The sequence below is a fragment of the Macrobrachium nipponense genome, chromosome 34, assembly GCF_015104395.2.
Source record: "Macrobrachium nipponense isolate FS-2020 chromosome 34, ASM1510439v2, whole genome shotgun sequence".
NCBI lineage: Eukaryota > Metazoa > Arthropoda > Malacostraca > Decapoda > Palaemonidae > Macrobrachium > Macrobrachium nipponense.
The window spans coordinates 2,596,712-2,611,442 of record NC_061095.1 but is presented as its reverse complement, the minus strand read 5'-3'; the positions used below and the strand labels follow the sequence as shown (position 1 = coordinate 2,611,442).

Genomic DNA, 14,731 nt, shown 5'->3' with positions numbered 1-14,731 from the left:
GGCTTCGTTCCAGCGTTCCCTCCTCCCCTCCTGCTGGCTCTGGAAGGAATGAGGTGTGTTGTGATGACGTAACAGGTTGCGGTGGTGTTGTGGAGGGAATTATAGCCAGAACAAATCTTAATTTGAAAGGTCACACTGGACTAGGCCTATTATGGTGTTGAAATCAGCGAGCTCGTCAAACTTATAGCATACAAATGTTCTCTCATATTCAGTCTGCTTTTAACGAATATTAATTTCACCATTAATTGCTTTTGAATACTTATAAATACTTCAATAATAGTCAAAGAAACCATTATTATCAATCGTCTTGTTATCTAGTCGAACTCCTGTACATAACTCATTGTAAAAATACTACTCATATCATGAACATTGTACATAATCCATCACATTTAGAAAACACATTAACATTATTCCTACTTATGGTGAGAATATTGTGAGTAATCGTGAGATATTACCCCTAGTAGTGGCGACAGCCTAATCCAATAGTTATGGTGATATAGGCCTATAATATAGTATAACTCTCTCTGATGAGAGTTACAGTAAAATGCTTGTATAGGTTAAGATACTATATGATACAGGTGTCTGACAGCTGCAGAGTTGTAAAGGAATTGTAGAAATCAATTGTGTATTATGTAAATAAAGTTGAATTTGTTATTGTATATCTTTGATTCCAACATGAGAGAGAGAGAGAGAGTTAAATATTGATTTTTGGTAATCAGTTTTTTTCCCTGGAAATTACTATTAACTTTGCTCTAATGACAATGAATAAATGACATTTGGTTTATGTTAAAAAGTTTATTTTCTAAAACGGAACTAGAATAGACCTGTAACTACTTTTAAACTAGCAGAATCAAGCTACAGTTAACAACCTTGAAAACTATTGCATACACCGCCAAAAAGAATATGGCATTTGTCCGCAAAATATCAGAAAATATTCAATTATCAAACGAATTTCATGTGATTTACTATAATTTAAATAGATCTATAAATACTACGTTCATTTGCACTTTAGAACGATACCAAAATAGCATTCTATTCATAGCCTTAACTTAAATGAATAAATAACTGGAAAGTATTGATGGCAACTCTATCACTTTATTAAGTCGAATCCACCACTTAGTAGTTGATGATTACGTACAACTTAACTCACTTCTAATGCCATATTCGAAAGGTATTGTAGCTTGCAATTACACTTGATAGACTCAAGTGATAGTAACCAATCAAATAACAACGCATTATAAATGCTGGTAACTTTGAATCGACATAAAGACGAAGGACCACTATAAACCTCCGCTCTGTTATTGCGTAGCTCGTGAGAGAGCTATACCAATACTAGTGTCCTTACTTATTGTTTTTGTTCGTTAACTCACTTATTTACAGACTACTTTACTCCACAGAAGTATTAATAAGTAAGTATGGTTGTTTCTATAAGCTTTTTATATTGTTTTGGTCACGTTATGTTGTAGGATACTATACAGGAATCCTGTTAAGGGTTCCTGTAGGATATGTTGGTCTATGAGGTTCACCCGAGTGTGGCGTTGCACACTGACAGATGTTGCGAGCGTTGCATATCAAACGTTTGTTTTGTTGTTATGTAGTATATGTTGTATTTACCTCCCTAATACAACTCTCTACGACACTTATGCACTTTATTGCACTTTTATAGACAAGTGCGTCCCTTTAATGGTGGTTAAGTCCGAAGGTTGAATTGTGCGTCTTAGATTACATTCAAAGGTTGACGATTGAGTTTAATTTTAGAGGATGGTTGAATAGAGAGAGAGAGAGAGAGAGAGAGAGAGAGAGAGAGAGAGAGAGAGAGAGAGAGATGTACACGTATCCATTATCAAACATTAAGAATCCTGAGGTTAATGGCACAAGCAGAAAACAGTTAACAATATTCTTAACCAGAAAAAAACTGTTTTGAAAAGCAACTGCTTTTCAAAACTAAACTGCTTTTTCGAGATCAACTGCTTTTGACATACAGGAGGGGTAAACAACTTAACAAGGGAGGCTGGGGAATAGGCCTATAGGGTATATAGATAGACCTAGGATAGGACTACCACGACCATGGAGTGGATAGGCCTACATATGGGAGAGAAATTCGCCCGAGATAATTATAAGATTAGAGAAAGCTGATGGAGGTATTGGTATTTTAACTAGACCTTATTAAAGGATTGAATTGCGAGAGAGAGAGAGAGAGAGAGAGAGAGAGAGAGAGAGAGAGAGAGAGAGAGAGAGAGAGAGAGACTGGGGAATATGTTTAACGTTTAAAAATATAAACACAATTATTTTCACTCTCAATATACTTTGAAAATATATCCAGATCTTTAATGATTTCACTGGATATTCTCTTATTAATAATTTAATGTCACAAAAACTAGGCCTGATTAGAACTAGTAGGCCTAATTAAAGCATTATTGTTAAAGAATAAACTTAAATTTTGCCAGTTTACGATACCTTGGAGGAGTGTATTCCAGACTGTACCTAAGGACATGGCTATGCAATTCATTCAAGAGCACGCTGAGAGAGAGAGAGAGAGAGAGAGAGAGAGAGAGAGAGAGAGAGAGAGAGAGAGAGAGAGAGAGAGAGAGAGAGAGAGAGAGAGAGAGAGAGAGAGAGGCGAAAACATCATATTTATTCCGTGCGGGGGACCGAATCGTGTTTACAGTCATCGTGACATCAGCATTGTTTATGAGAGAGAGAGAGAGAGAGAGAGAGAGAGAGTATTGCTCACACCACTGACTTAATTCTCTTGCTATTTTGCTCTTCACAGGTAGAGACAAACGAATCGAAAATGGCTGTGATCTTCTTCATCTTATCAACTCTGACGGCGCTATTGCTGAGTTACTGGATGTGGTGAGTCTATTGAAAGCTTTTATCCGTCTATTAGCTCAGTGAGTCGCGAGTCTTTTGACTCAAGTTCCTAATGAGTCATTAAATTTATATCAATCAGAGTCATTGTACGACGATCGAAATCAGTTGATGTACGATGACTTCACGAGTGGTGAGTATAGAATGATTTTCTCGATCTTTTAGCTTAATGAAACATGAGTTTATTGACTCATTTGCGTTCCTAATGAGCCAATAAGCGTTATTCCTTTGACTCACTGTACGTCAAGTCCAAATTACTTTATGACTACGTACAATTACTAAACGACTCATAAGGTTTTACGTAACGTACGATAATTATTTATGAGTATACACGATCACTAGTACTACAATGCCGAAGTAGGGACATTATTTACGACATTCCTAAACAACATTTACGATAATCCGTTTAAACTTTGTCGATTAGAGATGGAGGACTTTATATTCATTATATTTTTCGCACAGGAAAAGGCACAAACGATTCCAGAAATTCATAGACCTGGGAATTCCTGGCCCACCACCCCACTGGTTTTTCGGACATCTTAGGGAGGTCAACTACAGGGAAGGGAGGGTGAGTTATATTTCACGAACACATTTATTTTAATTATTTATTAATAATAATAATATAATAATAATATGTTTTATTTCAGCTCGGGGCCATATACATTGAGTATACAAGATACAGACAGTAACATACACAATCTACGATACATGAGATATGAATCAAAATAGAAAAAGAAAATGAATAATCGGCACTTATCCTAATATAGCTGAGGTAGCATAAAAGCTAGTAATCATCATACTGGTAATAACAGTAATAATATTGGTGAGAAAAAAAAAAATGCATTGCGAGTAATAACAGTTGGTGCACATATTATATAACTCAAATTTCAACTAGAGACCTTAGGTGGTTACAGTAGTTAGGTCCAGAGGGCTTAATACATAAATTAAATGTAAATAAAACTTTAACTTGATAGGAATCACAGTAATAATGAAAAATTAAAATATCAGCAATAAATGTAATAATGACAAAAACTGCAGATGACATCTTGCCAATACAGAGATTAAGTCCTTTAGGGACAAAGGCCTCATTTTCCCATCTTTCCCACAATTTAGATCTTCTTCTTGCTTCACTCCTTAGGATGCATTGTATGAGCGAGTTGCTGCTGTTTCTCACTCGGGTTACCAGACTGGACATTGTTCGCCTAACAATGATTTTTAAATTGTCCAGGTGGTTTTCAATGAACATCTGTGTGGCGGAGTGGTAGCGGGGAGTGTTTGTGAGGCGTCTCAGAATGTCATTGTGCACAACAGTGATGCGTCTCATGGTCTCTCGGGTATAGTTCGTCCAGAGGGAACACCCATAGATACTGTAGCAGTACGAGCGAATAGCAGCAGTTTCACGTCTCGGTGACAGAAGGCAAACCTCCTTGCAATCATGTTGCCAGTTGCACATAGTTTACGACGCCTCTGTTCAATGTCTGCCGTATCTTTTAGGTCGTCGGTGATAATGTGACCCAAATACGGAAATTCGTGCACAAATTCCAGCTGATGGTTTCCGAGGAAAATTTGAGGTTCTGCAATATGCTTAAGCGATCTCGGGAGCAGCGACATGCACTGGGTCTTGGTTTCGTTGTAGATTATATCAAATTCCTCTGCATATTGGCGGCAGGTGTCGATGAGTCGTTGGAGACCTTGCACTGATGGGGAAATCAGAACCATATCGTCGGCGTAACAGAGGTTGTTTATAGTTGTTTCATTGACGGTGCATCCGATTGGGAGCGAGTTTTTCAGTTTGACATTCAAGTCATCTGTGTACGTATTAAACAGGTAAGGAGAGAGAATGCCCCCTTGCCGGAGCCCGTTTAGGTGAGCCGAAGGTGTAAGATAACACGTTACCCCATTTGACACAGAATTGCTGTGTGGAGAACCAGCAATGTAAAATGCCAATTAGGTACAGGGGGTGTGTGCCCCTTTTATGCAGCTTCAGGAAGAGCTTCAGGTAGTTTACTCTGTCAAATGCTTTCTCACATCTACAAAACAAAGGAAAATAGGAGAGGCTGATGATAGGTAGTAATTAAAGCAATTCTTTCAGTATGTAGATGCAGGTGTCGGTTGAGTGGTTTGCTTTAAACCCGAACTGGTTGTCAGTGGTGTGTAGAAAGGGGAGAAGTCTAACTAGAAGAACAGACTCAAGTATCTTCGATGCGATCGTTGTGATTGCAATCGGCCGGTAGTTGCCAGGGTCAGCTGCATCCTTTAGCTTGTTTTTGATTAATGGTATCAAGTGAACTAAGAGTAGGGAGTCTGGAAGAAACGGTGAATTATGCACGCATTGAATAGGGCAGCTAGCAAAATGTAAATTATCGGATGGCAGAGTTTGAAGGCCTCTGCAGGAAGACCATCACAGCCGGGCGATTATTATTAGGTAGGCTGTTTATGGCATCGCTGATGTTACCTGGCGTAATACGGTCTGCAAAATGAAATTGAATGTTGTCAGTAAGGAGGTTATCTACATCCCTTCGGGAATCTTGATCATTTATGCAATTCAGGACATTGTTGAAGTGATCGCCCCACATACTTGCAATAGCTTCGTCTCCGACTGCTTCCCCTACTCTCTGTGATAGCTTTTTAGTTTTGGGATTTAAAGACTGGATATCTTTCCAAAGACGAGGATAATCACCAGATTCTAAGTTTCTAGACATTGCATCGGCTCTTAGTTGTTTTTCATTTAAACTGCAGTGCTTAAGAGCAAGTTTGAAACTGCGCTCTCGCCTGTCTCATTAGCAATGCAGTGTGCCCTTCCCTGGGGCTACCATTTTGCCTCCACAGTAAAAACATTTCTCGTGAGTATGTATACAGATCTTTAACCAAGTCATTCCATTACGAGAATTACCTTGACGAAATCTGTAGGCAGTCCTGCCCGAAGCAAGCAAAGCGGAGATTATGTTCGAATAGAATTCATTCAGATCCCTCTTGTGGATCATTCTACAATTTGTGTTAGTACAAAGTAAGGCGTCTACCGGTTGAACTATTGACCGCAACCTGGTTTCCGTGGTCGCCCTAAAGTCTCTGGTTTTCTGTTGGTTTTAAAATCCCAGTTTACCGCTGGTGGTCGATCAGTTAGGGGGTTCACGGTAGGGAGGGTTGGGGTACTGAATGACACCTGTAATGGGATGTGATCGTAGCCCGTTGCAAGATCATAGCGAATATTGCAGGTCATAATAGAATCATGAAGTTTGTGAGATGTGATGCAGTGGTCCAGCCAGGAAGTTGTAATAGCGTCCGCTCTATTATGTACATATGAATAAGAGGAGGGAAGGAGGAGCATTACATCGCTAATTTGGAGAGCATGATTTTGACAGAGGCGAGTATGTTCGCTATAAAATTGTTTTGTCAGGTGAGAATTAAGCTACCCGATTATACAAATATGATCAGCAGGAGAATCATGAATAATACTGTGTAATTCCCCATAGGGATCATGCAGTAATGATCAAAATTATTGTTATTTTCCCATGGCATATAACATTAATAATTAGGATAATCGAGTTCCCTACTGTCACTTGAAGCCCCAGCAATCTGTCAATCCTGTAGGTCATCACCTTTATCGTATTGTCTAACGATTTGTGCCACAGGAAAGAAAGGCCTCCTTTCGGGCGACCGGCTAGGATTTGATCTGTAACTTGCATCGATGAAGTCGAGAAGGTTCTGTAGTCTTCATGAATTGAATCGCATATGGCAAGGTCATGTGGCCAGAGGAGCGTTTCTTGCAGTGCAATAATGCCTTTGAAGTTTTGCAGAACATGTTTAGAAGAGGAATGTTCCGCTTGAGGCCAAAGATATCCAAGAGATTATGTTTAATGTATCCCATGACTACTCACGAAGATGGGAGATGAATGCGCTGATCATTTGGGTGGATGGGGGGTTAGCCAGGGGGAGTGGGCAGTCACTCGCCGTGGGGGGTTGGCTGGCACTTGCGGTGGAAATGACCCTGGTTGGAGTGTCAGTAAGTTCCCCTGGGGGTGGTTGATCCCGGATTAGTCTGTATCTTGAAACTAATATATTAGGACCGAAATTCTCGCCTTTAAGAACGTCGAGGTGTTGAAATAGGCAGGTAATCCTGTAAGCCACTTTATGTTTAATCCTGCATGGGATTTCGTGAGAGATGAGTGGGTCAGAGCCAGTGAGAAACTTGACTCTCTCCACTATGGCATCCAGCGTCACCGATGAGCGTAGATTGTGAATACTACGTGGCATCTCTTCTCAGGTGTCGGTCGAGGTGAAACACGAATGTTGGGCTCCGGTCCAGCGGCCAAACGGGAGGTTCTTCTCTTCTTTCTGCTTGTTTGTATCTGCCAGCCGCCAGACCCCTCATGATCAGTTTCATCTGCATCTACGATGGGGGGTTGGGGGGGAGAGATAGGGTGGGGAGGATTACGAGGGCTAGTAATCATCACCGGGGATATATCTTCCACCGGAGGCACTGGGGGTGGGGAGGGAGAAGAGGTTTGGGGGTCAATCAGTCCCTCGGAACGGGGCACTTCCGTGTTGCTGGGAGGCGAGGAAAAACTGGATGCCGCATTCGTAGTAGTCTGGTGGCTATCTGTGCGATTGTCTATCGATCCCTGCACTCCTTTGATCGCATCCCAGATCCGTGTGAGGTTATTTGATTCCACCTTTTTAAGGCTGATTATGGATTCCTGTAGTCCTTTGATCACGTCCCAGATTCTTGATAAATTATCATTTGTCTCCTCAATTTTTTCAGAGTTTTTTCCAATTATTTCTGAGAGAGATTTTACTGTTTTGAAGGCATTTTCTGCAGTGTGGTACACCGCAGGTAGGCTTAGGTCAGCAGGGCCTTTTGGAGGCAGGTTGTAAGGGTCATCGCGTATATTTCCACCGAGCAGGTCCTTAGCCACTTAGTGATATACGATATTTTTTTGTGAGAGGACAAGTTCTTCGCGGATCGCTCCTTGAGAATGCTCTCTGGTATCAGATCTTTGCATTTCGTATATGCAACGTTGATTTCCTCATCGGAGAAGGCATCGCTGACAGATTGTATAGCGGACTCGACGTCGGAACGGTTCGATTGGTATTGAATAAAGAAAAGACAATTGTTCGCGAGTACGGAACTTGTGTAAGGGGCACAGGCACCGGTAGGTGCCAGGGTCACTTGCGCAAACGGTTGGAGGTTGGTCGGGTGACATTTTTGCGGTAAGGGAGGGTCAAGCACTAACACATACACTGCATTCTTTTACCCATTTCCCAGGACCAATAGGCCTCGAGAAGCTGTGATTTGAAAGATTTCTAAGGCACTGATTGGAGCAGAAAGAATATTAGAATATCCTGCCGTTGCACAACACACTCCGGCTTACACGCCGGGTTATTACGTGGAGACACTATTAACACATTGCTTACTATAAGAGGTATAGTCACCAATGGCGAAAAACCCTTCTTTTCTGTGAAGAAACGCGAGAGAGACCTCCAACACGTCCGCACCCCACACAAGTCTTTGAGACATCCTCTCCCGCGTGTTTATTTGTGATATGTATATATGAGGAAGAATTGTTAATGAATTTTGTAAACGTTTAATAGAAATATGGAAATGCTGACGTAAACATTCGCCAGGAGTTGACGTAGACTGAATGTTTAGCAGGATTATAGGCCTAGTTAAGAAGATAAGTGTTTGAGAAGCTTATAAACGTTTGGCAGAGGAACATAAAGATAAAGTTATCAATAATAAATATTAACGTCCTTTTTCCTTCTCCAGGTTGACCCAATACAGGTGAAAGACGAGTGGCTGAAGAAATATGGCAAAATTGTTGGGTAAGCTTTAAGCTAATTGTTTCCATGTGGTTTAAAATCTCGCGAGATTTGTTTTTATTTACACGATTTGATACCATTAAGGATAATATGTTATATAATTCATCTTTCTGTCTAAAGTCTCTTTGTGTTTTTAAACTTAAGTCTAATGTACGAAGTCTACTTTGGTTTCGTTGATGATAAATTTTCTAAAAAAAATAAATTTTCTAAAATAGAATTTGACATTTTATGATGAGCAAAAGTTTTAATTACTTTATCTAATGGGTTAATTTATTGCCCTCAATAGCATCCATGTGATTAGCTGGTTAATTATCATTAATATGCGTATAATTAGATGGTTGCTCAGCGGGAATTACCTGAAATATAACTGAATCTTTATTGCAATGTCTTTACAACAGACTAGACCTAACTTATAGGCCTATACCTCAAATAAATGATTTGAATAACGTCAATAGTTACACCAGGTAATAAAACTAAGTTATGAAATGTTTTCCTATATATTTTACAATAAAAAACCAAAGAGTTTTATATATAGAGGCTTTCTATAAAAGACAAAACTTCAATTTTTTCCGGTACAGATATTTCAACGGACTGATACCAAATGTCTTGGTCTCTGACCTCGATCTTCTCCGTCAGATTCTCATCAAGGATTTTAACACCTTCACGAACAGGGCTGTGAGTTAAAGCTCTCTCTCTCTCTCTCTCTCTCTCTCTCTCTCAGTATAGCCATAGATTTTTCTCTGCCACCCGTGTACTTGTTCAGTAGTACCATACCATGCTCTCTCTCTCTCTCTCTCTGTTTATGTATGGTCTTCACTTTAATAATTAGATAAGGAATACAATTATCGTTTTGACTTAGCACAAATATGTATATTTGTTCTGATAATCGTACATTTATTGTTAAAATAACCATGCATATTTTGTTAAAACAGTCATATGCTTATTGCTAAAATAACCATACATATTTTGTTAAAGCAATCGTATATTTATTAAAATAAACATACGCATTATGTTGAAACAATCATATATTTATTTTTAAAGCATTCGTACATTTATTTTTTAAAATGACACTAAATTTATTTTGAAAATAACTATATATATTCATCTTTAAAATTGTGACCAGCTGACGTCTACAAATAGCAACATGTTAGTCTCGATGCAAGACCAGAAATGGAAGGACGTACGGAAATTGATGACACCCGTGTTCTCTTCTGCTAAGATGAAAATGGTAAGCATAGTGGTGTTCTCTCTCTCTCTCTCTCACTCTCTCTCTCTATACAACTTACTAGATAACTTGAATGCCTTGCAGATGATGCCTTTCATGAGACAATGCGTAGAGACGTTCCTGAAGAAGTGTGAAGCCTTCGCAGACACCAAGACAGAATTCAACGCCCACTACGAACTACAGTGCTTAACCTTGGATGTCATTGACCGGTGCGCCATGGCTCTTGACCTCAACTGCATCGAGAACCCTACGGTAGGTCAACGAGATTGGCCCTGTGTTTGGGTGGGTTATAACTGATACGTCTTCAGGCAGACCTGTGTTTGGGTAGGTCATACTAGGGAGTCTTCAGGCCGACCTGTGTTTAGGTAGGTCATATTAGGTCCTCATCTAGGCCTACCTGTGTCTAGGTAGGTCATACTAGGTCGTCTTCAGGCCCACCTGTTTAGGTAGGTCATAATGGGTCATCATCTAGTCCTCGTGTCACAACTAGGTCGTCAATAAGACCCACCTCCGTTTAGGCAGGTCATACTAGGTCGTCTTCAGGCCAACCTGTGTTTGGGTAGGTCATACTAGGTCTTCTTCAGGCCTACCTGTGTTTAGGTAGGTCATACTAGAACTAGGTCATCAATAAGACCCTCCTGTGTTTAGGTAGGTCATAATGGGTCATCATCTAGTCCTATCTGTGTTTAGGTAGGTCATACAGGTCGTCATCTAGGCCTACCTGTGTTTAGATAGGTCATACTAGATCCTCAATAAGACCTTCCTGTGTTTGGGTAGGTCATATCGGGTCATCATCTAGTGTCACAAATTGAGTATCTATGTCTTGCATTCCATTTCCCATCCATTTATCATCGAAGCACGTAGGGGGAAAAAACTCATTATCACCTCCCATTTCCCCCTCAGAACCCCATCATCGATCGCATCAGGAAGGTCTTCAGCAGCGAGATGTCCCTGTTCTTCGAGATCATCTTCACGCTGCCCGAACTGGCCCGCTACCTGGCGCCCCTGAGGAAGTTCTCCAATTTCGTCGAAACCCAGGAATTCGTCATAGGGCATATCGACAGGGTCATCTCCAGGAGGAAAGAGGACCCGAAGGTGGGTGGTTCTGTAGGGGTGAAGGTATAGTTCTGTAGGGGTATGCAGTAGAGGGGTTCTATGGTTTAGGGGTTTTGCAGAGGTTCTGTAGGGGTGAAGGTATAGTTCTGTAGGGGTATGCAGTAGAGGGGTTTTATGGTTTAGGGGTTTTGCAGAGGTTCTGTAGGGGTGAAGGTATAGTTCTGTAACTTAGGGTTTCAGTAGGAATGTAGTCTGCAAAGCTAGGTTTCTGTTGTTCGAGTCTTGAAGGAGGACATCTTCTGAAATCAAATAATTACAGTATACATTGTCTTGCCATCAACACCAGTGATAATGATATTTCTATTTTAGAAATTTAGTTTTTTTACCTCCATCTTACAGAAATTCAGTCGCCAAGACGCCCTACAAATGTTAATGGACGCCACGGACCCTTCATCAGATACTAAAACGAAACTCACAGGTGACTAGGATCATTTTTATCATAATCTGGTGGTTGGGAAGAGTCCAGGAGGCCATATGAGGCTCCTTATCGACTTCAGTGCCTTGTCTCACACCTCAGGGGTGCTTTGGAGCAAGGGCCCGTGCTGGCATAAGGCTAATTTACCATTTTAACCATTTTAACATATATCATTTCCAGTGTCTTGAAATTCTTCACTTTGCAGTTAAAGGTTTTCAGAATCTTCATTTTCTGTGTGGTATTTGTATAAGTATTATTAGTAGTGAACAAGTTTAAAAGGTAAATAAACATATATTATAATATAACAGACGACCTTCAACCTATATTTTTATTATTCTTATTATTATTTCAGAACGAGAAGTTGTCGAGAACGCATATCTGTTCGTCCTGGCTGGTTACGAAACTACCAGCAACGCCCTGAGTTACGCCATTCACCTGCTGTCAGTTCATCCGGAGGTACAAGACATCATCTTGGATGAAGTACGACAAGCGTGTGGCAAAGTGAGTTTATTTTTTAACATTAGCAGTCTAGATATATTTCGTATGTACCTACAATGGCCCCTCTTTCTCTGAAACCTACTTTCGCATTCAAGTCACTCAGCACAACCACCCTTAATGTCCCCCAGACCCCACAAAGTACAGATTGCAACTCTTCCTGAGCTAGTCAATACCCAGAGGGTATTGACGTTACAGTTTTAGCAGAAGAATTAAGTTGTTTCCTCAGGCTACTTTAAATTACTCTCCCCAGGAGATGCCCTCGTACGAGGACCTCAGTAAGCTCCCTTACACGGAGGCTGTGATGTGCGAGTCGATGAGGATGTACCCACCAATCACATCCTTCGTGACTCGCAAAGCCTCTACCGACATCGTCTACGAGGACGTCACTATCCCAAAGGGCATGTTCATCGAGGCCTCCGTCTGGAGCATCCACCACGATGAAGAGATATATCCAGATCCGCATGCATTCAAGCCTGAGAGGTTAGTTTTCTTTTTGAGCTTGTTCTCAGGGTTTTATATGTTGCTCTGTGCATTAGTAGGATTAGACTGGACACTGGGATTACAGGAGACCAGGTTTTATGAGGTAAAAGCTCAGAATATAAAGACTATTTTACAAGGGCCGTTATTTTGGTTTTCAATTAAAATCTTGTTTTATACCGTCTTATGTTCATTCCCTAGAGTGGCATGAATACTTATGTGCTAAATATTCAAGGGATGAAACAGCTAGAATCAGTCTTCAAGAGTTACAAAGGAATTTCTCTCATCCAATACCAGTAACAGTTAATTCCCACAGTCTGGGTGTCAACTGTGTATTTGAATCACTTATGAATTTTAGTCGTGATGTAAATATTTATGTGATTAACTGTCCATGTTCCTACAGAATTGCAAAAATCTATCCAGATCTGAATTTCCAGAAGATAATTCACTTCAGCTGCACAGATTTCTAAATGGGTACCATGTCCTTGGCAACAATTTAAGTGCGTTTCTTTTGTCACTAAAGATTCATCAACTATTTGTCATAATTTAGGTATCAATTCGACTGACTCTCTCTTTTTCTGCTCTCACAGATTCTTACCAGAGAACAAGCAAGACTACCATCCCTTGGCGTTCCTCCCCTTTGGTGCGGGACCTCGGAACTGCATTGGGGCTCGGTTCGCCATGATGGAAGCCAAATTAGCCCTGGCTTCCATTGTCTCCAAGTTTATCATCAATCCAACGTCCAGAACGAAGGTAAATGAATGGAATGACAGGAGCTGTGATTGAGAGATTTCTGTTTTAAGTTTTGTTTATTCTAACCTCGGTTTTAAGCCCCTCCCACTGGGTGGATGAAAGCTGTATCTGCTCGCTGCTAAGTCCCACCCACTGAGTTGATGGAAGTCTGTTTTAAGCCCCGCCCACTGAGTGGATGAAAGGTGTATCTGCTCGCTGCTAAGTCCCGCCCACTGAGTTGATGGAAGACGTATTATACTTGTATATAACTAAACCCCGCCCACTTAGGCCTAGTACATCGTGGGTCTCAGACAAATCTGACTAGCGTACTGTCTCCTATATAAGAGATATTCATCAAGATGACTGCTGAAGAAATGGATGAAGTTTAAACAATGTTACAATATATAATTCATGTTATTAAAGTTGTATATTGGCTGCAGTAATACTTACAATAATGAAATATCTACTTCTGTTGCAGGATCCGTTACCAACCGTCACGAGGCGTGCAATAACCAACCCGAAAGATGGCGTCTGGATCGTGCTAAGCAAACGTTGACAGTAGTACAAGAAATAAGACAAGAGACTTGACTTTGGAATGCCTCTCCTATTATGGCCCTTTCTGGGAGCCTCGTTGTAAAGCCACAGAGCTATCTATATTTTCCATTAGTATTATTAAAAAGAATTTAAATCCAGTGTAATAGCAGCCGGAGAACGATTTATGTTTTGTATTGTTTATCATTTTTGTATGTTTACTGTGACTTTTGATAAAGTGTCCCCTTAGACCTTATGTCAAAATTAAGAAACAAGGCATTATTTTACCGTTTCGATTCAAGGCAGTTTTCTTTTATAACTAATATGTTCACCAGGTCCTTCTTTGTCGAAATTTGGAATGAATATAATCTTAATTTAAAAGTACACTGTTTTTTTATGTATTATAAGCAAGGAAGGCAATCACGCGCTTTTAAACCAAATAATATTGTATAATGAAATTTACACACAATATGCAACATGTTATTTGTGCTTTTTTCTAAACAAATGGAATTATGTGAAATTTTGTTCAATACAGTTGAAGTAGTGTGTGTGTGTGTTTCAAGCTCAATATACATAAACATACATGTACACATGCCTCGATGTAGATCTAATCACCTTTATGTATACACATTTGATTACGCTTTTACGAACATAATTTTTATTCTTATTGTTGTTATTATTAATATATTAATTTTATTAAAAAGTCCAAATATCTTATTGTTGAACTGAACACATCTGCATCTTTTATTATCAAAAGATATTTAGTTTAAGTTTATCTATTTACGATATTATAAAACCAAATTGACCTCCTCCTCCTCCCCTCCTCCTCCATCCCTCCCTAAAAGGGATCTAAGACCATCTTGACCAGAGTGAACATTGAACATAACAGTAGAGAGATCCCAGTTGGTTAGTCAGAGTCCAGAGGTTCACAGCAGCGCTCAATATTCCCTTTTCCACCTTTCCAAACCTAAGGACAAAAAGGACCCATTGCTTGCTATATACCAAGCAGGAGTGTAGTTTTAAGTAACTTATTTTCAGCATACTTC

General features: G+C 40.0%; 1 protein-coding gene across 1 annotated transcript; it reads left to right on the top strand.

The window, feature by feature from the left end:
• Positions 1 to 1,256: 1,256 nt before the first annotated feature.
• On the top strand, positions 1,257 to 14,419 carry LOC135207825 (cytochrome P450 3A31-like). The gene is made up of 13 exons (XM_064239681.1): positions 1,257 to 1,409; positions 2,774 to 2,856; positions 3,334 to 3,439; positions 8,639 to 8,694; positions 9,270 to 9,366; positions 9,815 to 9,919; positions 10,001 to 10,168; positions 10,820 to 11,011; positions 11,372 to 11,450; positions 11,800 to 11,948; positions 12,196 to 12,425; positions 13,013 to 13,175; positions 13,633 to 14,419. Exons 2-13 carry the CDS (start codon positions 2,795 to 2,797, stop codon positions 13,708 to 13,710), a joined length of 1,485 nt encoding a protein of 494 aa, XP_064095751.1. The 5' UTR covers positions 1,257 to 1,409; positions 2,774 to 2,794; the 3' UTR covers positions 13,711 to 14,419.
• Positions 14,420 to 14,731: the final 312 nt, after the last annotated feature.

Excerpts from the sequence above, each read along its gene's own strand:
- LOC135207825 (XM_064239681.1), top strand. The coding sequence starts at position 2,795 with ATGGCTGTGATCTTCTTCATCTTATCAACTCTGACGGCGCTATTGCTG. Across the intron at positions 11,451-11,799 it reads TACTAAAACGAAACTCACAG|AACGAGAAGTTGTCGAGAAC; the intron begins GTGACTAGGATC and ends TTATTATTTCAG. Across the intron at positions 13,176-13,632 it reads ATCCAACGTCCAGAACGAAG|GATCCGTTACCAACCGTCAC; the intron begins GTAAATGAATGG and ends CTTCTGTTGCAG.